The 23,545-nt window shown below is 41.9% G+C and overlaps 1 protein-coding gene across 1 annotated transcript in view; it reads left to right on the top strand.

Moving 5' to 3' along the window:
• Positions 1 to 971: 971 nt before the first annotated feature.
• IQGAP1 (IQ motif containing GTPase activating protein 1) overlaps positions 972 to 23,545 on the top strand; it is a 114,525-nt gene continuing 91,951 nt past the window's right edge. The window contains 2 exon segments of the mRNA XM_003901391.4: positions 972 to 1,158; positions 3,536 to 3,635. Coding sequence (XP_003901440.2) covers positions 987 to 1,158; positions 3,536 to 3,635 — 272 coding nt within the window. The 5' untranslated portion in view covers positions 972 to 986.

The raw sequence follows: 23,545 nt of genomic DNA, 5'->3' as shown, positions 1-23,545 counted from the left end.
CCGAGGCGGGTGGACTACCTGAGGTCAGGAGTTCAAGACCAGCCTGACCAACATGGTGAAACCCCGTCTCTACTAAAAATATAAAAAAAGTAGCTGGGCGTGGTGACGGGCGCCTGTAATCCCAGCTACTTGTGAAGCTGAGGCAGGAGAGTCGCTTGAACCCGGGAGGCAGAGGTTGCAGTGAACCGAGATCACGCCACTGCACTCCAGCCTGAGCGACAGAGCAAGACTCCGTCTCAAATAAATAAATAAATAAGAAAAAGAAAAAAAAAGCAGAAGAGGGCTGCGCTCATAATACCGTTGAATACCAATATCTGAAGGGCAAGCCACAAGGTGCAGGAGGCAGAGGCATCCCTGGTAAGGGAAAAGAGTTCTTTAGAAAAGAACTTGCAAAGAACAATGTCAAGGGATCTAAAGGTAGGGAGTTTGGACAGAGTTCCGCTTTAGCATCTGCATCTCAAATACCTGGGTAATCTGGTGACTGCTGCCGAATCTAAGAGGACTGAGGCCAGGTTGCCAAACTGCGGAGAGTGGGGTTGGAAGGCTTTTATGGCAGTTTGGAGCCTGCTTGTGTCCGACAAGATACCCTGGGCCACCTTCTCCGAGTATTGGTGCAGAGGTTAGCTAGGCCGGCAAGAGAAGGGAGATGACCCACTACTTTGATTTCAGGCAGCAGACACCCGCAGTTTTTCGGTTAGAGTTGCGGATAGGGCGGTGGCCCTGGGGGCGGGGCTATAAACCTGGGCGGGCATTCCCGGCAGGGCAAGCTCAGCGTGAGCCCGATTGGAGGATGGGCTCTACCTTCTTCCTTCCGCCTACGGAGACGGTAGCGGGATGCAGAGCGGGGCCGGGCTGAGGGGGCGGAGTTGGGGGCGGGGTATGGTGACGCTAGCCCCGCCTCTTTCCGGCCGCTCTGGGCGGTGCGGCAGGGCGGTGTCGCTCGGGCGGTCCCGCTGGGACTGGGCCTGCGGGGTGGGGTTGACGGCATGGGCGGGGCCTCGGGGACCCGGGCAAGCCCGCGCACTTGGCAGGAGCTGCAGCTGCCGCTGTCCGCGCCTCCAAGGTTTCACGGCTTCTTCAGCGGAGACCCGGGCTCGGCCGCCATGTCCGCCGCAGACGAGGTTGACGGGCTAGGCGTGGCCCGGCCGCACTATGGCTGTGAGTGCGGGGCTCTGCGGCGCGGGGCTTCGGGGCCGAGCTAACTGCAGACGAGGCGCGATTTCCTTGGGGGCTCGGCCGGGCGGGTGGGGCAGGGCGGCTGCCGGCAGCTCGGACCCGGAAGAGCCGCCCGGGTGGGTCGGCGGGCGGGGAGGCCCCTGGTGCTCGCCCCCTCGGGGTCCGAGGCGGCGGAGAGGACCTCCGAGGCCTCCCGCCCTAGGTGGGGCCGCGGTAGGGGGGAGCCCCACCCAGCCCTTCCCGTCGCCCAAGCTCGACCGAGATTGGGGAAGACGGCCTAGGGTGAGGTGGCAGGAGGACCGCGCAGGGCGTGTCCCGGGGACTGGGGTCTGGGTACGCGGGCTCTGCCCGTTTCGTGGAAAGGCGCTGCCCTAGTATTGCCTGCGGGGTAGACCAGGGTCCAGACCTGTCCGGCCCCAGGCTAGGTAAGAGGTGCCGTCCTGGGCAAGTCACTTCAGTTTTCTCGGGCTTAGTTCCCTCCTCAAGATTTAAAAAGTAAAATATTAAAAAAAAAAAAAAAGAAAAAAAAAAAAAAAAACAAAATCCTAAGACTTCCTCATTTTCTGTTGTCGGCCCTGGACGTCATTGAACTGCAGGCAGGATTGGCTAAAGGAGGACCCTTTGAGATTATGAGGTTTTCGATTTTATTTTATATTCTGGAAATAATGTTCTTTTTTAAAGGATCAACATTTCACGCATCAACAGTTATTTGTGAGGTATTGTGCCACATTTATGAAATTAAAGATGAGTAAGATCAGGCCCTGCCTCCAAAGAACGTTTTAATCAGAGAGTCGGACAGGTGTGCATGCTAATAATTATAAGGTGCAATAACGATGAAAGATGCTGAACTTACTAGCCATACAGAGTAATGTAGGTAAGGAGAAGGGGCTTGGGGAAGACAGTATGAGCACGGAAGGTGACTTTTTTTTTTTTTTTTTGAGACAGAGTCTTTCTCTGTCGCCCAGCCTGGAGTGCAGTGGTGCAGTTTCAGCTCACTGCAAACTCCACCTCCCAGGTTCAAGCGATTCTCCTGCCTCAGTCTCCCGAGTAGCTAGGACTACAGGCGTCGGCCACCACACTGGCTAATTTTTGTATTTTTAGTAGAGACGGGGTTTCATGGTGTTGGGCAGACTGGTCTCAAACTCCTGATCTCAAATGATCTCCCCGCCTCGGCCTCCCAAAGTGTGAGCCACTGCACCTGGCCTGAAGGTGACATTTGAACAGAACCTTGAAGAATGCTGTGTAGAAAGTTTGACAGGTGGCCAGGCATAGTGGCTCCTGCGTGTAATCCCAGCACTTTGGTAGTCCGAGGTGAGAGGATCGTTTGAGGCCTGGAGTTTGAGACCAGCCTGGGCAGCATAGTGAGACTCCATCTCTAAAAAAAAAAAGAAAAAATTAGCCAGGCGTGGTGTGCCACGCCTGTGGTCCCAGCTGCTTGGGGCTGAGGTAGGAGGATCATTTGAGCCCAGAAAGTCGAGGCTGCAATAAGCCATGAATGTGCCACTGTACTCCAGCCTGAGTGACAGAACAAGACCCTGTCTCAAAAGAAAAACAGTTTGATAAGGCATGTGGAACAAGAATCAGGATTTGAGGGAAGAGCATGAACAAAGGTATTGAAGAGTAGAGGGACACTGTGTTGGGAACTGAGTGGTGTGGACTGCACAGTGATGGGAGGAAGGGCAGAGGAGAGTTTCCAAAAATAGTTGGGACCAGACTGGGAAAGGCCTTGAATGCCTTCCCAAGGAGTTAGGAATTTATTCCATACCTGGTGCCCATGAAGGAAGCAGATTGCTTCAAGGTTAAGCTCAGGCTTTGAAGGAGACAGACTCTCCGGGTTTGGATTCAGGCCCTGCCACTTACTTGCCATGGGCCTGGGCTCACCCAGCCTCAATTTCTTCATCTGTAAAATAGGACTGATAATCACAGGATTGTTGTGGGGTTTCAATGAGAGAATGCGTGTAAAATGCTTAGTACAGTTGCTGTCACTTATTTCTCAATAACTGCTGGCTTTGGTCATTAATAAAAGAGGGAAACAACATTATCAGATCTGTATTTAGAAGGAGTTCTGGCAGATAGGGACAGATTTCGGCCAAAATCTCAAGACAGTATTTTTCAAGATTACACTAAAACTTAGGACATATTTATACTATCATCCATGTTTAAAAAGGTCAAGATGAGTATAGTTGAAACCACATAGTTCTTGTTTTAGGAAAGTCATTGTAGTACATCTGGCTAGCTACACACTCATTAGTTACCCTGACTTTCTAGGTGAGTAGCAGGAAATTGATACTGTGGCAATCTTTTATCACTCAGGAACCCTACAGATCCTGGTGTTTACATTCTTTCTTTTATGTTTTAGCTGTCCTGGATAATGAAAGACTTACTGCAGAGGAGATGGATGAAAGGAGACGTCAGAACGTGGCTTATGAGTACCTTTGTCATTTGGAAGAAGCAAAGAGGTAAAGATTGGCTGGCTAGAGAGAAGATTAAGAGAAGGGAACTGATAATAGTGTGAATACAAATAAAGTTTTCTTTGAGGCTGAGCACAGTGGTCCATGCCTGTAATTCCAACACATTGGGAGGCCAAGGTGGAGGGGAATCACTTGAACCCAGCTGTTTGAGACCAGATTGGGCAACATAGTGAGACCCTGTCTCTATAAAAAAAATTTAAAAAGTTAGCCGGGCATGGTGGTGCGCGCCTGTAGTCCTAGCTACTTGGGAGCCTGAGGAGGGAGAATCACTTGAGTCCGGGAGGTCGAGGCAGCAGTGAGCTGTGTTCTCACCACTGTGCTCTAGCCTGGGTGACAAAACTGTTTTGGGGGCAGGGGAAAAAAGAAAAGATTTATTTGAGTATGTTATAGATGTAACTGGGAAGCTGGTGGTTGAGGGAATAAGTATAGGTAGGGTATTTATGGCAATAAGTAGCCTTGAGGACAGTTTATCATGAATTACTGTGATGAGCATTTAAGTGTACTGAAAAATTTTCCAGGTTTGTATTGTTCAGTTTTATGCTTATTGTACACGTTTTGGGCATTACCAACTGTCGGGTGGAAATAGCATTTTTAGGGTTTGAAGTTTTTGGCTTTAATGTTTCACTTATTCTTCATGAATTTTGATTTATATATGAATTGAGTCTCCTTCTATGACCTGTGGAGTGGGTGCTTGGTTTGGGAGGCTTAGAAGTGAGTACTGTTGGTGTAGGTCCATCTGTTTGGCAATATTCAGAGGCAGCATCCTCTGCATTCTTTGTGAAGTGAATTTGTAAGGCTGTTCTTTTTCTTTTTCAGATGCCCCACAACCTTGTGGTCTTAATTTTAGAGTGTCAGTTTGGTATTATTGATTCATTTCTTTTGTTCTGGTGCTTGTGTTCTTTTGCAGAGTCCCAGGGTAGATGTAATTATAGATCATGTATTCTATAAGTGACCTTTGGTGAAGGCAAGTGAGGGATAATGAAATATTTGTAATTAACATTTAATAAAAGGGGTGTTTGAAATGGTGCTAATAAACGTGCACATGTGTGTGTGTATGTGTGTGTTTTAATTCTGAAAATCTTAAAATGCTACAGGAAATTCCAGAGAACAATACAGCAAACATCTTTGTATCCCAGAACTAACAAATGTTAACACTTGAGATATTTCCCTTTCCTCTAAAACCAAACAAAACAAAACCAACATCGCTGCATTTAAAGTCTCTTTTGTGCCCCTCTGGTCCTGTTCTTCCTTCTCCTGGGGCAAACACTAACCTGTATTTTGCATGCCCTCTTGTATCTAGGCTTCTTTTCTGAGCTTAAAACTTCCAGGAAACTGGAGCTTGGGTTTCAGTGATGACTTGGGAGGATAACACTTGTCTTTCTAAATAATAGAAGATGACATAGCAAGACATGCTATATCACTAGAAAAGGGCACATTTTCTCATGAAGTTTATAAGAAAACAAAAATTGTAAGTTCTCTGCCATTTAAATTGTGGATTTCTAGGTTTGGAAGGTCAAAGAATTTGAAAGCTGCAGCTGTTCTAAGAGACCATCTTGTGCTCTGTGGAGCTTTGGTGATTCCACTGAGGTGACCTGGGGGTGAGAGGGAAGAGCCTCAACACACCTTCCAAAGTAGCTCTGCTTTTGTTTTACTGTTGAATTTCCTGAAAAAATTCACTTTTTACAGAGGGTGTTTTAGCTAACACCTCCCCTTCCCCAAACACTACCACTAATCTAGTTCAACTGCTAATCTCGTTCAACCATCTCATTTAATGAGGAAACTGAAGCCTGAGTTTTTTGATCTACTTGTAGTTTTCTTGATTGAAGAATAGTTTCCATCTTTTTTTTTTTTTTTTGTACAGAGTCTCGCTCTGTTGCCCAGGCTGGAGTGCAGTGGCGTGATCTTGGCTCACTGCAACCTCTACCTCCCGGGTTCAAGCAATTCTCCTGCCTCAGCCTCCTGAGTAGCTGGAATTACAGGCACCTGCCACTACGCCTGGCTAATTTTTGTATTTTTAGTAGAAACGGGGTTTGACCATAATGGCCAGGCTGTTCTCAAACACCTGACCTCAGGTGATCTGCCTGCGTCAGCCTCCCAAAGTGCTGGGGTTACAAACGTGAGCCACTGTGCCTGGCCTCATCATTTTTTTAACTGTGGTGGTTAACCAGATGTGTGCATTAGAATCACCTGGGTAACTTAAAAAAAAAAAAAATACAGCTATCTGGGCCTTACCATAGAAATTGTGGTTCAGTAGATCTGGGTGGGAGGTCCAGACACATATATAGTAGTCCCTTGGTATCTGTGGGGGTTTGGTTCCAGGACACCTGCAGATACCAGAATCCACAGTTGCTCAAAGTTCCTTATATAAAATGGCATAGTATTTGCATATAACCTTAGCATATTACATATTATATACTTTAAAACATCTCTAGATTACTATCATACCTGATCCAATGTAAATGCTACATAAATAGTTGTTACACTGTATTGTTTTATTTGTATCTTTATTTTTTTTCTGACTATTTTTGATCCATAGTTTGTTGAGTCCATGGATGCAGAACCCACGGATAAGGAGGGCCGACTGTATTTTAAATGCCTCCAGTGATTCCGATGGTCCTTCCTTGCCCCCCACTCCTCCCCCTGTTGAGAAACAAGATTTAAAACAATTTTAGAACTTTGCCTTATGCTGGGATATCATGGCCTGAGTAAAATGTTACACTTCATCATATTTTCTTCATCAGGTGTTGCATTAGCAAGACATTTTATTTTCAGCTACTCTAGAGTGTCTTTTTTCCCGTCAGATGTTTTTTTCCAGTATAGTAGCCCATTTCCTTTAAAGACCACCCAGGGGCATGATCCCCTGGGGTGTTTTTTAGTTGAGTGCTTTTGCATACTTAAAAAGTAACTGTCCCGGCTCGGTGTCTTATGCCTGTAATCCCAGCACTTTGGGAAGCTGAGGCAGGCAGATCACCTGGAGGTCAGGAGTTGGAGACCAGCCTGAGCAACATGGAGAATCCCCGTCTCTACTAAAAATACAAAATTAGCCAGGCGTGGTGGCAGCTGCCTGTAATCCCAGCTACTCGGGAGGCTGAGGCAGGAGAATTGCTTGAACCCGGGAGGTGGAGGTTGTGGTAAGCCGAGATAGTGCCACTGCACTCCAGCCTAGGCATCAAGAGTGCAACTGTTAAAAAAAAAAAAAAAAAAAAAAGGCAGTGGAGCCATTGTGATGATCTTTGGGTTTTTTTTTTTTTTTTAAGGGAGGGCATAATAGTGCCATATTACCCTAACACACCCTGCCCATTGGCCTGGCATCATGGAAAGGTGCCTGGTCTATTTTATGGAGGCAATCATAAAACTGGGTGTGGTGATTTTTGTTGTTGTTTAAGGCTTTGTTTTTAAAAAATCAATGTTGGAAGCACCTATTTAGATTGTATAACTAGAGAGGGCAAAGGAAAGAAGCCTGGGAATGTTATGGTGAGAGAAGAGGACTAGAATCCCTGTCAGCCACCTATGTGGCTGTTGCCACCCCTAAAACGTGTTGGGAGTGCACCAAGGACAAATGGCATACTCTTTGTTATTAGCTAGCTATTAATCTCTTCCAGTTCTTTCTCCTACCTTGGTGAGCCGGGCTGTATCTTGTGTGTTCCTAGGGCCCCTCTTTCCCCTCTAGCACTAGGCCCAGTTTGCCTTTTTGGTTTGGTTCCATCCTGTTTCCTTCATAACCTCCACCCCTCCCAAGTTGGAGGAGCCCCAAGATCTGGGATTTACGGTAACTCCAAGGCCAGGAATAAAGATCATAGAGATCGGAGAGAGAAAAGGTTCCCCTCCTCAGTTCTATTTATAATACCTCTACTCCTCCTACTAAAAGCTCCACCTTTTAGTACAGTGGCCCCATTGTGTATCCTGGGGCTCTCCATTTTCTCCTCTGCCTGTAACAGAGCTCTTTCTTGGGAAAAGAGAGGAGTGTGTAGAGAGTGAATATGACTGTGTAGAGGCAGTGAGTATAAGTAAGAGAGTATAAGTGTAGAGAGACGAGAGTTTTCTGTCGGTGTGGGTTTGTGTTTCCCTGAAAGGTTAAGTGGGAAAATTTAGGGGTAATTCCTATAAATGAGCACTGGGAGTGGTTGAGAAATAGAAAATGTAGAGAGTTTTTCTTCATTGTTTGGAGAGCAGCTTCAATATTGAAATTAAGCCGCTGTTCTAATGAAATATCACCTAATGATTCAAGGCTTTTTGCTAAGGGCTACACAATAGATCAAGGATTTTATGAGTCGTTTATACATCTTAAATTACTATTTATGCTTAAATGGAAGCTTGTTTTTATCCTTTTGCCTGTTCTTATTGAGTTTTACATTTGTTTTGGCTAAGGAGCAGTTGTGTAGGAGTGATGAATACCATTTCATTCAGTTGAAGGAAGTAACATTTAAATGTGTGAGGTATGTTCAGTGCTCAGGTCTTGGACAGGAGGAAGTAATAGATCAGAATAAGGTTCAGGTGAAAAGAACCAAGAAGAGAGCATATCAGGCAGGACAGAACAGGGAAGTCTGCAAGTGAGAAGAAAGTATGATTAGTACTGGAAATGGAAGAAAATTCAGCTAGGTTAAAGGTCACAGGAAGAAAGTTAATTCCAGCATTCTGAGTTTCAGACAATTCCTGGTGTGTGCTTTCAAGTCTGTCATGGGCCACCTTTCTGCTGCTGAGTGCCCGTACCCCAACTCAAGGAGTAGGGCAACCCCTCTTGTAGAAGGGAAAGTAGGAATGCTGGCTGGTTGGAGATAGTCAGCAACTCCACGGTGGTAAGTTGAGCTTAGCAGTAAATAGAAGCGTGTCACTTTTTGTAATTTAGAGGAATTGGAAAGGTGTCTTGGAAAGAAATTAGTTCTTGGGAACAAAGTCTTTTTTGTGCATATGTCTTTACTGTTGGCATAGAACATTTTCTGGGATGGGCTGTTCAGATCTCTTCTCCCTGTAAGTGATACCAGAATTCCATGAACAGTGGGATATGTCCAGGCTGGCACCCTGTGATCATGCAAATAGAAGTTAAGACATTTAAGAAGCAAGAAAACAAAATGGTTAGGCAAGGTGACTAGGAAGAATATCATGCCTAGCACTTCTAGAATTCTCAAAATGAGGAACTTCACTTAAATGTTGAGGGAAATCATTTTTAGGATGGTTACCCAAGCTCTCTTTGTACAGATGAGAAGTCTAGTTATCTCATGAGACCCAGTGTGACTAAGGGACCATAGCATGTAGCTGTGTAATGACATGGTGGCACTAGGAGCTGATCTATTCATTTATTTATAATTACCAAGGGGAAGTATGGGGTGAGATTTATTCTTAACTCTTAAAATGGTGACATAGACCATTTTAAGAAGAAACCTCCATTCTTTTTTCTGATTGTAATTTGGTGCAACAGCCTTGGACAGGCTCCACCATTAGAAGTGGGTTGCATTTAAAAGTGTGTTTGTTGAAAGTGGTTGAAGCTGAGTGCTTTTCTACATCGTAACAATGTTGCAAATGGGGCATATTCATTTCTAATGTCGCTGCTGAAAGCTTTTTACCCTACCACGTAGCTGAAAATGTAGCAAAAAAAATTTTTTTTTTTTTTTTTTCCGGAGATGGAGTCTGGCTCTGTGGCCTAGGCTGGAGTACAGTGGTGCGATCTGGGCTCACTGCAACTTCCGCCTCCCAGGTTCAAATGATTCACCTTCCTCACCTCCTGAGTAGCTGGGATTACAGGTGCCCGTCGCCACACCTGGCTAATTTTTGTGTTTTTGGTAGAGAGGGAGTTTGACCATGTTGGCCAGGCTGGTCTCGAACTCCTGACCTCAAGTGATCCACCCACCTCGGCCTCCCAAAGTGCTGGGATTATAGGCGTGAGACACAGCACCCAGCTTAGCAAAATTTAAAATTAAGAAATGTAAAGAGTCAACTAGTTAGTACCCATTATTATTACTAAGAAAAGTCATGTGATTCTATATTCTCATAGTACAAATAATTAAGTAAAATAGAAATTCAAAAAGTCTGAATAAAATGTCTTTGAAAATCTTGAATGTTGAGATATCTTACCACAGTGAAAAGAATCAGACTTTCTGTTTTGGCAGGTGTGAGTTCTGATTCTGGTTTTGCAAGTTGCTTAACCTCACGGAGTGAGCCCAAATTTGTCCTTTGCAGAATGGGAACACTATGCATCTTACACAGTTACTGTGATGGTTAATTGCTTGGCACAGTGAAATACAGTAGGCACTCAATACACTTTTTTTTTTTTTCTGAGACGGAGCCTTGCTCTGCCGCCCACGTTGGAGCGCAGTGGCGCGATCTTGGCTCACTGCAAGCTCCGCCTCCCGGGTTCACGCCATTTTCCTGCCTCAGCCTCACGAGTGGCTGAGAGCACAGGCGCCCCCCACGATGCCCACCTAATTTTTTCTTTTTTTTTTTTTGAGACGGAGTCTCGCTGTCTCCCAGGCTGGAGTGCAATGGTGGGATCTCAGCTCACTGCAAGCTCCGCCTCCCAGGTTCACACCATTCTCCAGCCTCAGCCTCCCGAGTAGCTGGGACTACAGGCGCCCACCACCACACCCGTCTAATTTTTTGTTATTTTTTAGTAGAGACGGGATTTCACCGTGTTAGCCAGGATGGCCTTGATCTCCTGACCTTGTGATCCGCCCGCCTTGGCCTCCCAAAGTGCTGGGATTACAGGCCTGAGCCACCGCACCCGGCCTGCACTCAACAAACTTTTATCCAAGCACCTGGATAAAGGATATCCTGAATTTTTTCTTTTCTTTCTTTCTTTCTTTTTTTTTTGAGACGGAGTCTCACTTTTGTCGCCCAGGCTGGAGTGCAGTGGCGCTACCTCGGCTCACTGTAACCTACACCTCCTGGGTTCAAGTGATTCTTCTGCCTCATCCTCCCAAGTAGCTGAGATTACAGGTGCCTGCCACCACACCCAGCTAATTTTTTATATTTTTAGTAGAGACCAGGGGTTTCACCATGTTGGCCAGGCTGGTCTCAGTCTCCTGACCTTGTGATCCACCCACCTCAGCCTCCCAAAGTTCTGGGATTACAGGCATGAGCCACTGTGCCCAGCCTCTTGAAATTTTTACATTAAATCTGCAAAAGGAAAAGCAGATTTAACGTGAAGATGACAGGAATTTTCTTGCCACTTTCAAGGTCCTAAGGTTGGTAACCCTAGTTTTTTCACTTCAGACCTTAGCTTTTGCCTGAAGGACAACACCAGAAACAGAGGATACTTCTAGGGATTGGAATGGGGTTAGAGGGTGTGAGTCTTCCTTTTTACTTAATACTGTACTATATATTTAAAATGCTTTTTACAGTGATAATTTTATAATGAAGGAAAAGAAGGGATTAAGAGGAGAAACTGTATATAATTTTTAGATCTAATCACAAATTCAGATTTTTAAGTTACTACACAGATGTTCCTTGATTTATGAAGGGATTATATCCCAATAAACCCATTGAAAATTGAAAACATTGTAAGTCAGAATGCGTTTAATACACCTAACCTACTGAATATCATAGCCCAGCCCACCTTAATTGTGCTGAGAATACTGATGTTAGCTTACAGTTGGGCAAAATTATATAGCACAAAGCCTATATTACAATAAAGTATTGAGTATCTTGGCTGGGCGTGATGGCTCACACCTGTAATCTCAGCACTTTGGGAGGCTAAGGCAGACGGATCACTTGATTCCAGGAGTTCGAGACTAGCCTGGCCAACATGGTGAAACCCCATCTGTACTAAAAATACAAAAAACATTAGCTGGGTATGGTGGCATATGCTTGTAATCCCAGCTACTCTGGAAGCTGAGGCATAAGAATCACTGGAACTGGGAGGTGGAGGTTGCAGTGAGCCGAGATCACGCCACTGTACTGCAGCCTGGGTGATAGAACCAGACATTGTCTCCAAAAAAAAAAAGGTGAATATAGGAAATTTTCCTTGAAAGAACAAAGATACTCCTACCTCAGCTTCTCAGGTACCTGGGACTATAGACCCACTCCACCTCACCTAACTAATTAAAAAAATATATTTTTTTGTAGAGATGGTGATTCTCTGTGTTGCCAGGCTGGTCTCCATCTCCTGGGGCTCAAGCTGTCTTTCTGCTAAAGTGCTGGGATACAGGCGTGAGCAGCCACACCCGGCCTGTATTGTCTTGATTTACTCTTTTCAGTGGCCATCTAATGTTCATAATTTATTTAGGTTTATTCCTGTTTAAAGTTCTATTGCTTTGATTGCTGGAGAGGTTAAACATTTTCTTATATATTTGTTTATCAGTATTATTTTCTTATGCAAATTTTCTATTTTTGTTATGTGCTTGGCTTCTAGGATCATGATGTTAACTTTTGTGAGCTCTTTTATAACATGGACATTGACTTTCTCTCGTATTTGCTACAAACATTTTCCCTTGATGTTTCATTGTATTTGTTTTCTTCATTGTAGTTTTAAATTTTTTTGAGTCTAAATGTCAGTCTTTTGATTTGTGATTTATTCTATCAACTCGAAGTCTAGCTAGTTTAATTTCTCTAAAACTTTGCAAAATTTTCAGTTTAATAATCTGTTGGCTTCATTTTTATATATTTGTAGAGATGGGGTCTTGTTATGTTGATTGTAAAGGGAACTTATCTCGAACTTCTGGCCTTAAGTGATCCTCCTGCCTCAGCCACCCAAAGTGGTGGAATTACAGGCCTCTAATATAGTTTAAAAACCAGCTGTTTATTATTAGCAATTGATGTCTATTTTGTCAAATATTATATATATATTTCTAGTTCTGGACTTTTACATTCTATTATGGTGAACCATATTTCATTTTTCTGAGAAAAATATATGTGACTTTGTTTACTTATACCTCTTATTATTGAGAAACAACATCTGAAGCTAGCTTAATTTTAACTCTATGACAAGTGACTTGACTTTTTTTTTCTTTTCCTTTTTTTGTGACTTGAAATTTGTAGAATTGTTGTTCCTTGAGGTATAAACATTTCCCCAGTTAACATGTTAGGGTTGATATTGGCTTAGCAATTTTGCCTGTAATGTGGAGACTCTTCTTGGTTTATAATGTCTCTTGTTTGTTTATTTTAGCTCTAGGAAATTGTCCGTTATGCCTGTATTGATTAATTCTGATCATTAGTTAGATCTATGTAGTCTATGACTCTTCTTCATAGGTATGTGTCTCACATACATCTTTTGTTGCACTGACTTGATTTTCTACAGTCTTGATATTTTTTCCTTGGTTCTGTTAACCGCAGTTGCTTTGTCCTATTGTAGTTTTTATTTTTAATTAAGTCCTTTTCTGTCTCCATTCTTGTTAATAACTTAAATGATCTCTTTTTAGTTCATGAAGAATAGTGTGGCACAAAAGATCCTTTCAAGGTGAAAAAAAAGAAGCGGGTAGCCAAGAGAGTTGGGTTACATAGTTTACCACTTCCCCTTATAATCAATAGGTGTTGAAATAGATGTGACTATGAAAAACCAGTGTTAATTGGGCAGCTGAGTGAATGGATTGTCCACCAGTCAAGGCTGGGGAAAAAATCTGGCTAGGCTAAGTGTGGCCCATTAGTTTGACCTCATTTGGCATGTATTTCTTCTAGTCTTAAGGTCAGAGCAACTGTTTTTATATATTTTAATATCCCTAATGACAAAACAGTAAAAATACATTTGAGGACCCAAGTTGGCATGTTCTGGGAATTTCATTTTCCAGCTTAGTGTGGTGACCTGCCTCTGATTGCTGTACAATTCCTTCTGCTTCACAGTGTCACATCTGGGAATACCAGTTGGTAGTGGAACCTGTTTTGAACATTTTTAAGCCTTGTGGTATCTGATGGACACTTGGTTGTTTCTAGCTGGTGCTAAATAAACCCCTTTACAAGTATTTGTGTAAGAAAGTGCTGGTAGGCAAAGTGAGAACATCCGGAAGTGATTCATATTACTGTGGTTGTTTGCTTTATTCAGGACTTGGTTGCCTAGAGACGGTATCTTTGAGCTAGCTGAGTGAAGCGCCAGTGGAACGTGGAGGGCCTGTGGCCTACTGGATCAAATCAGGGCTCTGCTCCTTCGTTTTTTTTCTAGAAGTCTCCTAGTAATCTGATTGATCTCTGTGGTTTGACAGTGTGTGAATTAAAAAAATCTTAAACATATAAATGTTTAAGAAAGATCTGGTTAATGGTTTATTTTGAAGAGTAAGAGTTTACTTGCTTAAGTTTGAATGTTGGGTTAAAATTTTTTTTAAAATAGTTGTATGTTGGGAAGTATTAGTTATTTCAATACGGCATTTTATTCTAGAAACCTCAGTACTTTACTTTTTTTTTTTTTTTTTTTTTTTTTTTTTGAGGCAGTGTCGCCCTGTCGCCCAGGCTGGAGTGCAGTGGCGGATCTCAGCTCACTGCAAGCTCACTCCTCCCGGGTTTCACGCCATTCTCCTGCCTCAGCCTCCCGAGTAGCTGGGACCACGAAGCCCGCCACTGCAGCCCGGCTAATTTTTTTGTATTTTTAGTAGAGATGGGGTTTCTACGTGTTAGCCAGGATGGTCTCGATCTCCTGACCTCGTGATCTGCCCGTCTCGGCCTCCCAAGTGCTGGGATTACAGGCTTGAGCCACCGCGCCTGGCCAGTACTTTACCTTTAAGGCAGCTAAGAAAGCCAAAATAATCCCGCAAAACAAAAAACCAAAAACCTGCAATTTGCGAGACCATCATAATCTAAAATATTTTCCGTCTGTCCCAAAGTCAGCGTATTCCCCTTGCCTCTCCCCCTCTTCCTCATTGTCATGATCAGTACCGTTTATTGCATACTTTCTACGTGCAAGGCACTGTGCTAAGCACATTACATGCTTTATCTAATTAGCTATTCTTGAAGCCCTGTGAGGTGCTTATTATCTACATTTAACAGATAAGAAAGCAAAGCTCAGAGAGGTTAACTCATTCATCTAGTAAGTGGTTGATCCAGATTTTAGGTTTGGCAAGGCCTCTGAAGTCCTTTCTCTTAACTGCCATATTAGTCTGCTGCTGCTGTACTTCTTCTAAAAATGACAACAGTAGTAACTACTGTTAATTAAAAGCGGAATGATGATGGAGTTTACATATAACATTATTGTGAGATAGGCGTTATTTTTATTTTAAAGAGGGAAAAATATAGAGTTGATAACACTTTTCCCAAGGTCATATATTGGAATTCAAGCCCAGGTTTGTGACACCAAAGCTGGTGCTCTTAACTTCTGCAGGCGCTGAAGTAGCAACATTGAAGTCCAACCTCTTTAACTGTTGCCCAGAGACATTAAGTAACTTGTGTAGTTTCTTTTTTTTTTTTTTTTTTTTTTTTTTTTTGGGCAGTCTTGGCTGTGGCCCAGGCTGGAGTGCAGTGAGCATGATCTCGGCTCACTGCAAGCTCCGCCTCCCGGGTTCACGCCATTCTCCTGCCTCCAGCCTCCTGAGTAGCTGGACTACAGAAGCCACCACGGCAGCCCGGCTAATTTTGTATTTTTAGTAGAGGCGGGGGTTCACTGTGGTCTCGATCTCCTGACAGCCCGATCCGCCCGCCTCGGCCTCCCAAAAGTGCTGGGATTACAGGCGTGAGCCACGCGCCCGGCTTTTTTTGAGGCGGAGTCTCGCTCTGGCCGCCCAGGCTGGAGTGCAGTGGCGGATCTCAGCTCACTGCTCTATCAGTTTCCTGCCACTTATTTTGGAGTCTCTTCTACCAGCCACCTGAGGGAAAGTCTCCAGTTGTCTTACGTATTTTTGTGTCTAACTAGCTTGTTGGACCCTTCCTAATTGCTTCTCTTCTTCATAACTTGGTATCTGCTTTGGATTTAGCTTAGAAAGGTGTTCCTTCCTGCCACTTTCTTGTTTGTTAAAGAGTTACCTCATACAGACAGGAGTGGCAAATTGGATTGGAAATTGCCTTGGATCATTTGGTAAGAACTGTATTTTGGGGTTGTGGGAGGAGGAAAGTCCTGTCTAAAAGCCTCTATTACTTCTTTACTCAGAATACCTTCCTGTTGACTCATTGGAAATCATAACAGAAAGCAGAAGGAACATTGGAGAGGCAGCTGCCAGCCCAGGGCTTGGCTTCTGTTGGGGCAGCTGTTTGGGGGTTGAGACACACTGGGCTCTAAGAGCTGTGAGGTTTCTGTAGCAGAAGGAAATTGTATTACTCTGATAGGTATTTATTCATCAAGTTAAGAAGTGTCAGACTGTTGCTTGGGATCATTGATAAACAACATAAGAAATTAAAAATATTTTCTCAAATAGAATTAACTAGTGATCCTAAAAACAGAATGAACTGAGGAATACAACAGGGAATGGGGCAAAATTAGAAAAGGAAAAGTTGAAAAGAAGAGGAAAAAAAACTTAGGATCATTAAAAATAGGAAAATGATAACATTTAAATAGAAAAAGTCTCACAGATATGCAGTGTGCCTTAATCAGCAGGTCATTTTACTATAAATAACATATCTCAGATGACCTTTAAAACAGCTAAAAGTAAACAAAGTTTGTCTTTTACTTAAATGACTATTATAACAAAATGTTTTTTGGAGCTGGGCACTGTGGCTCACACCAGTAATCCCAACACTTATGGAGGCCGAGGAGGGAGGGTAGCATCAGGCCAGGAGTTCATGACCAGCCTAGGCAACATATTCAGACCCTGTGTCTACAAAATATAAGAAATTTAAAAAAGTCAAATGTGGTGGCACACACCTGTAGTTCCAACTACTCCGGAGGCTGAAGTGGGAGGATCACTTGAGCCTAACTAAGAGTTCCAGGCTGCAGCAAGCTATGATCACACCGCTGCACAAAAATGTGTTTCTTCCCTGAAGACATACTATGTCATTAGTTTGGGCAATGCCTTTTCATAATTGATAGTTTGAAAAGGTAGTGTTTGACAATGGCTTGACTTTTGGGTTTTCCTTAATTTGAGAATCCCCATAGAAATGTTTTTTTAGATAGATTTGGTCTTAATTTAAAAGTTTTAAATTTAAAACATTTTGTTCTTAGAAACAGGTAATACACAGACATGATACATAATTCAGAGACTATGCAAGTATGTAACACTGAAAAAAGTCTATATTCTTAGTCTTCTTTCTCTAGCTATTCAGTTATTTTCCGCACATGGAACTGCTATCATGATTGTGTCTCTTTCCAGAGATATTCTGTGCATATAAATACACATCACTTTGATTTATTTAGAAGTGGTAGCACACTGTACATTTTGCTTTGCATCTTTTTGTTGTTGTTTTTTGAGATGGAGTCTTGCTGTGTTGCCCAGGCTGGAGTGCAGTGGTATAATCTTGGCTCACTACAACCTCCACCTTCCAGGTTCAAGCAATTCTCCCACCTCAGCTTCCCAAGTAGCTGGGACTACAGTCATCCGCCATCACGCCTGGCTAATTTTTGTATTTTTAGTAGAGACAGATTTCACCATGTTGGCCAGGCTGGTCTTGAACTCCTGACCTCAGGTTATCTGCCCACCTTGGCCTCCCTAAGTGTTGGGATTACAGGCATGAGCCACTGTTTTGCTTTGCATCTTAAGATTCATTTCACATGAGTGAATGTGGAATGAAGTGCCTCTTTTTTTCCCTCACAGTTCCTTAGTTTTCAGTTTTGGAGTTAACCTGTTAATGGACATTTTCTCTCCAGCTTTTGCTGTTATAAAAAGTGCTGTGGTTAGTCACTTTGTAGGTATGCCATTGTGCATGTATGAGTATTCTTGCCGGACAAATTTCTAAAAGTGTAATTTCTGGGTCAAAGGGAATATGCATATTTAGTTCTCATAAATATTGTCAATTTGCTCTCCTAAGAGGTTGTACTAGTTTACACATCTGCCTGTCAATAATGTACATATAAGAAGGCTATTTCCCCTTTAATTTTACCAATCCAGAGTATTACAGATTTTTTACATTTGCCAGTTTCATAGGTGAAAATGGTATTTCATTGTAGCTACATTTTTGGATTATCTAATTATGAGTGAAGATGAGCATCTTTACATGTGTTTAAAAGCCATTTGTATGTTCTTTTCTGTGAACTGTTTCGGCAGAATCCTTTGCTCATTTTTCTATTGGATTATTGTTCTTTTTCTTATTGGTAAGAGTTCTTTATATACTGAGGAAATTGGCTCATTGTACACTATGGGTGTTATAAATATTTATTCCACTTTGTCCTTTAATTTTTATTTATTTATTTATTTTTTTTTTGAGAAAGTCTCATTCTGTTGCCCAGGCTGGAGTGCAGTGGTGTGATCTCGGCCAGATTCAAGCGATTCTTGTGCCTCATCCTCCTGAGGAACTGGGATTATAGGCTCTTACCACCACACTGGGCTAATTTTTGTATTTTTTAGTAGAGACAGGGTTTTGCCATGTTGACCAGGCTGGTCTTGAACTCCTTATCTCGGGTGATCTGCCTGGCTTGACCTCCCAAAGTGCTGAGATTACAGGCATGAGCCACCTCACCCGGCCATTGTCCTTTAAATTTTGACTTTGTATTTCAAATAAAGTTTTAAAATGTATTTGAACTTACTAATATTTTACTTTTAGCTTTTGAATTTTTTGCATGATTTTTAAAGAGTCCTTATCTATCCTGAGATTATGTAAAAATATTCTCCCATGTTTTCCTCTAGTATGTTTAGGATGTAAAGTGTTTTAATATTTAACTCTTTTATCCATTTGGAATTTATTTTGGTGTGAAGAGTGAGATAGAGATCCTGCTTTTTTGAGTTTTGGATTGTATCTTACATTTCGAATCTTAGCAGTGTCTTAGGAAATGTGCTCTGGAGGGTGTCTTGTGCTGTAGTTTATGAACTGATATCTTAATTTTTTTCAGAACAAGGCAGCTTCAACTGTTGAGCTTTTTGAAACATACGGCTTAACTATCCTTTTAGGGAATTTGGTTAGGATTTTCCAGAGTGCTTTCAAGCAAGTTATATTGTAATGCTAAACAGATTAATTGTGTGTAGTAAAGTTGACATTGAGAAAACAGGTTTTGGATTAACAGCTTTGACATAAAGACTGTGAAGAGATGACTAGACTTGCCAAACTAACAATTTATTCTTTGTGTTAAAGAAGAGTGCAAATTTGGAGTTTGAAAAACTGTGTGGCTGACTTTCTAGATCGGTATTTTTTGAGGTATATTGTGCTGTGATGTTAAAGAAAGGGTTTAGTGGTGAAATAAGTTTCAGAAATACTGAGTTAAAACCAAGCCAAATATTATTTAAGTGGCAAATTACTTGGAATCTTTATCATAGACTTGTAAATTCTGTCTCCAAGGCCGAGGATAGTGTATGCAGTATTCTTCAAACCTGCTTTATCAGTAGTGTTCCAGGTTTTTGTTTTTTGTTTTGGTTTGCGAACACTTTTTCTATCAGAGTTATGGATTTAAGGGACTATTTTTTCTTTCTTTTACTTTATTTTTTATTTTTGAACTCTAAGACTTTCTTAAACAGCGACTATTTCAAATAAGAATTTGGGAGATGTTCATGGTCAATTCTCAGCTATTTTGTGTTTTATGATAGTTTGTTTACATTCTCCATTGAGTTATCCAGTTCTTGGCTTATAGAGCTTAAATTAAAGCCATAATTGTACTAATTGGATAGGTATAATTGCTTAGTGATCTTTAAAGCATTGCAAAGACGGGAGTGTGGTTTTTAAAAATGGGGGTTGCAAATGTACTAATTATTAAAAAGGAAAAGATAAATATCACAAATTCTGGTCTAGTAAACTAGTTTCTGGCAAAACATTGGACCAGAAAAATTCCAGAGCCACGTTGTCAGATGGATAACTTATGAACACTTAGCGAGAAAAGTGATGCTTGGGAGCCAACATGAGCTCCCTAAGAAAAGCCCTGTCACATTAACATCATTTCCTTTTGGACAGGGTCACCAGATTGGTGAATCAGAGAAAAACACACACCTGGCAATTTTTTGTATTTTTAGTAGAGACGGGATTTCACCATGTTAGCCAGGATAGTCTCGATCTCCTGACCTGGTGATCCGCCCGCCTCGGTCTCCCAAAGTGTTGGGATTACAGACATGAGCCACCGCGCCCGGCCGGGGTTTGTTTTTGGGTGGTGAAAGTGTTCTGGAATTAGATAGTGATGATGGTTGCACAACATTGTGAATATTCTAAAAGCAACTGAATTATATATTTAAAATGAGTTTATGTTACGAATCGTATCTCAGCAAAAAGAGCTGCAGATTTTTAGTTCAGAGAAAGCACTTTTAGGGCATGTTATTTGTAAACATTTTGATTGGGACTTACTAGGGCGTCAGTGACGTGTCAGTGAAATTTGGGTTTTACTTGTTTCTGGAGAGATAGTTAATATATTGTAAGACACATTTTGCTTTCAATATACCGTGAATCTAATAATGAAATTCATTAGTAGTAAGTGTGATATCCTACATTGGAGTTCAAAAAGTGTACAGGATAAGGGAGAGAAGTAGCGTTAGTGGGAATAGCATAAGTGGGAAACGAAAACAAAATGAAAGAAACCTGAGAAGTTCATTAACTCATTAGTAGATATATGGTATATGCAGCCAAGGAAAAGACGGTTCCACTGTCCTCTGGACTAATCAGAGGCTTCCTGAAATTGGTATTTAGTTCTGGAGGCCATACTTTAAGATGGATCTTGTAGTGTAGAGCAAGGATGTTAGATTTGTGGTAGGTTATTTCACACCCACAGCAAGCACTGCTGATAGATCAGAATCCTTTTCAACATAGAAGCTGAAGAACCCCTCCCAATCAGTGGGTGTTGGTCGTCCATTAGTTGAGACTTGGTTATTGCTCTGGGATGAGAGGATGTTTGATGAGCATGACCAGGATGATAAAGGGTCTACTAATTATGATGTATGAAGAATAATTGAGAATACTGAGGCTATATAACATGGAAACAAGATTTAGAAGGAATATAAAATCAGAATCTCAGAAGCTCAACCTTTCATCCAGTTTAGGAATTCAGTCAACTGTCATATTAACATTTTACTACTTCACTAAAAAATTCCTGGGAGATGGGAGAGAGGTTCATTTTGTCATATGTGGTGCCAGGGGAACAGAACTGGACAATGGAAATCTGCTTAATAGGAGGATAATTTCTTATATAACAATAAAGAAATTTCCAAACAGTGTCTGAGCTGCTTTGGGAAAACCCATGTTGCAGATTTTCAGTCTTAGACTGTGTAACAGTTTAATGGAAGATTGTTATGTTCTAACCTAAGTATTTTCTCAAGTTATTTAAAAACAGTTTTTATTTTCATTTCCTGTGTTATTAAAAACCATTTTTATTTTGAATGACTTGATTCTATTCCATTGCTCATTTTTTTCTAACATGGCTAAGAAGTTGGGAAAATTCCTCCAATAAAATAATTACTCTAAAGCAAGTAAGACACATTTTTAGCTCCTCCATTGTTCAGGACACTCTGGGAGCACTGAAGAAGATGCGAAAGTATAAAACAACCCTGCCTTTAGGAGGTTACGGATCAATTGAACAGACAGGGCATAAACATTTGAAAAGTTACCCAACATCAGAGAATGAGAGGTCTCAGTATCACAAGGCAATATGTAATTGCTGAGGAAATGATGCACATAGTTAATGTGTGAGAGTTTAGATGAGGGAAAGATTATTTTATGGCTGGGTTTTGCAAGATAAGCTGGCATTGTATGGTCAGGCTTTTCCCTTTCAAGGGAAAACATAACACTGTATATTTGTCTTGTTCTCTGTGCTCCTTTAGAGTTGAAGCTCTTTCCACTTCCTGGTACCCAATGGCACCTGTCACTGCAGTGCTTTTCACAAAGTAGGTGCTTGGGGATATTAAGTTGAATGAGTACAGAGTTGTGTGGGATGTGGGGGTTGTGGTAGGAAAAAGAATTTCAGTGTTATGTTGATAAGAGCTTGGGGTAATTTTCTGTTTTTGTTTTGTTTTTCTTTTATTATTTGGTTATAATTGAGACCAGGAGTAATATGGTCCCTAAGCAAGAGAGAAAGAACAGTGTGTGTCTTTCAGTAGAGTCTTTCTAATTTATTCAAAGATAAATTAGAAAAGGATTCCACCCTTATGTACATAAATAACTATTAGGCGATAAAGAGATATAAAGTGCCATAAGAAAATTTAGAAGAAGTTTGGAACGAGAAGAGATTATTTCTGATGGTAGGTCATGAAAGGTTTGTGGAGGAGAGGTGACTTTTGAAGGTAACATTTGAATTGGCAGAGATGGGTGGGGCTGATCACCTAAAAGTTATACTAAACCTTTTATTCTTTGTTGGCATCCCTGTCTCTACCTTCCTGCATCATGGCTTGATGACATCTATTTTCTCTCAAAACTTCTTCACGTTTTGGCCCTAACAAATTTACCCCATCTCATTTAACATGGTCTCTTAAAAAATTAATTATTTTTTAGAGAAAGGATCTTGCTTTCTTGCCCTGTTTGGAATGCAGTGGCGCAATCATAGCTCATGGCAGCCTGGAACTCTTGGGCTCCAGCCATCCCCAGACCTCAACCTTGTGAGTAGCTGGGACTGCAGGTGCATGCCACCACGTTGGCTTAACATGCCATCTTGACCTCCTTCCCTGTAGCAGTGGGAAAAACATATTTTTTCTCCTAACACTTAACCTTCTATCTGTGATCTAGATCTAGATCCTGTCCTACCTTCTTGTCTTCTAGGGTTCTTACTCCAATATGATTTTCCCAACTATAACTTGCACTTTTTTTCCTGCTGGTTCTTTCTCTTTAGCACATGAACATCCTCACCTGTTCAAGATACACTTCCTTAATCCTAGACACTCTGATTGTTGTCCCCTCTTTGTTCTTTCAAGGAAAATTTCCTATATTCACCTTTTTTTTTTTTTTTTTTTTTTTTTGAGATAAGGTCTGGCTCTGTCACTCAGGCTGGAGTGCAGTGAGTGGCACGATCTTGGCTCATTGTATTTTTAGTAGAGATGGGGTCTTACCATGTTGGCCAGGCTGATCTCAATGATTCACCTCAAATGATTCACCTGCCTTGGCCTCCCAAAGTGCTGGGATTACAGACGTGAGCCACTGTGCCAGGCCTTAATTTTTACATTTTTTGTAGAAACGGGTTTCACCAGGTTGCCCAGCCTGGCCTGGACCTCATGAGCTCAAGTTATCCCTTCACCTTGGTTTACCAAAGTTCTGGGATTACAAGTGTAAGCTACTGTGCCCTGCCCCTATATTCACTTCCTTATCTTAACTCATTTGGATGTAATTCCTGTGCCTTCCTTTTCCCCGTTGAAATTTCTCTTGCTCATATCACCAATGACCTAATTGCTGTGTCCCATGGCAATTTTTCTAGTACTCAATCTCTGCAGCATATGTCACTCTTGCCTGTCCACTTCATGGAGTTTTCTTCCTTTTAATTGGGTATCTTTTTTATACTTTCTGAATTTCGAACTGTGTATTGAAGTATTGACCTGTATAAAAAATATATTGCCTATCTAAGAAAATCAGTTAGCGTTCCTCTGGGAAACTCACTTGGCCATCCTTCCTTACCCCAGGTCTAAGTTAGATGTTCCTCTCTCATGTATCTTTATTGTAACTTTTCTCTTCCCTAATGCATTGTTAGCCTTAGAAGGCAAGTACTCCCTCCCCTCCCCTCCCTTCCCTTCCCCTTCCCTTCCCTCCCCTCCCCTTCCCTCCCTTCCCCTTCTTCTCACAGGTTTCACTCTGTTACCCAGGCTGGAATGCAGTGGTGTGATCTCGGCTCGCTGCAGCCTGAAGGCCCCCAGGCTCAGATGATCCTCCTTGCCTCAGCCTCCCAAAGTGCTGGGATTATAGGCGTGAGCCACCTCACCTGGCAGTACTATGTTCTTAATGTGTATCATAGTTAACCCCCATTATTATTTTCTTACTAAATAATAGATGTGAAAATTAAAGTTTTGACATAATAT

The sequence above is a fragment of the Papio anubis genome, chromosome 7 (assembly GCF_008728515.1).
Source record: "Papio anubis isolate 15944 chromosome 7, Panubis1.0, whole genome shotgun sequence".
NCBI lineage: Eukaryota > Metazoa > Chordata > Mammalia > Primates > Cercopithecidae > Papio > Papio anubis.
The sequence above is the reverse complement of the archived record's forward strand: the minus strand, read 5'-3'. Positions and strand labels throughout refer to the sequence as shown.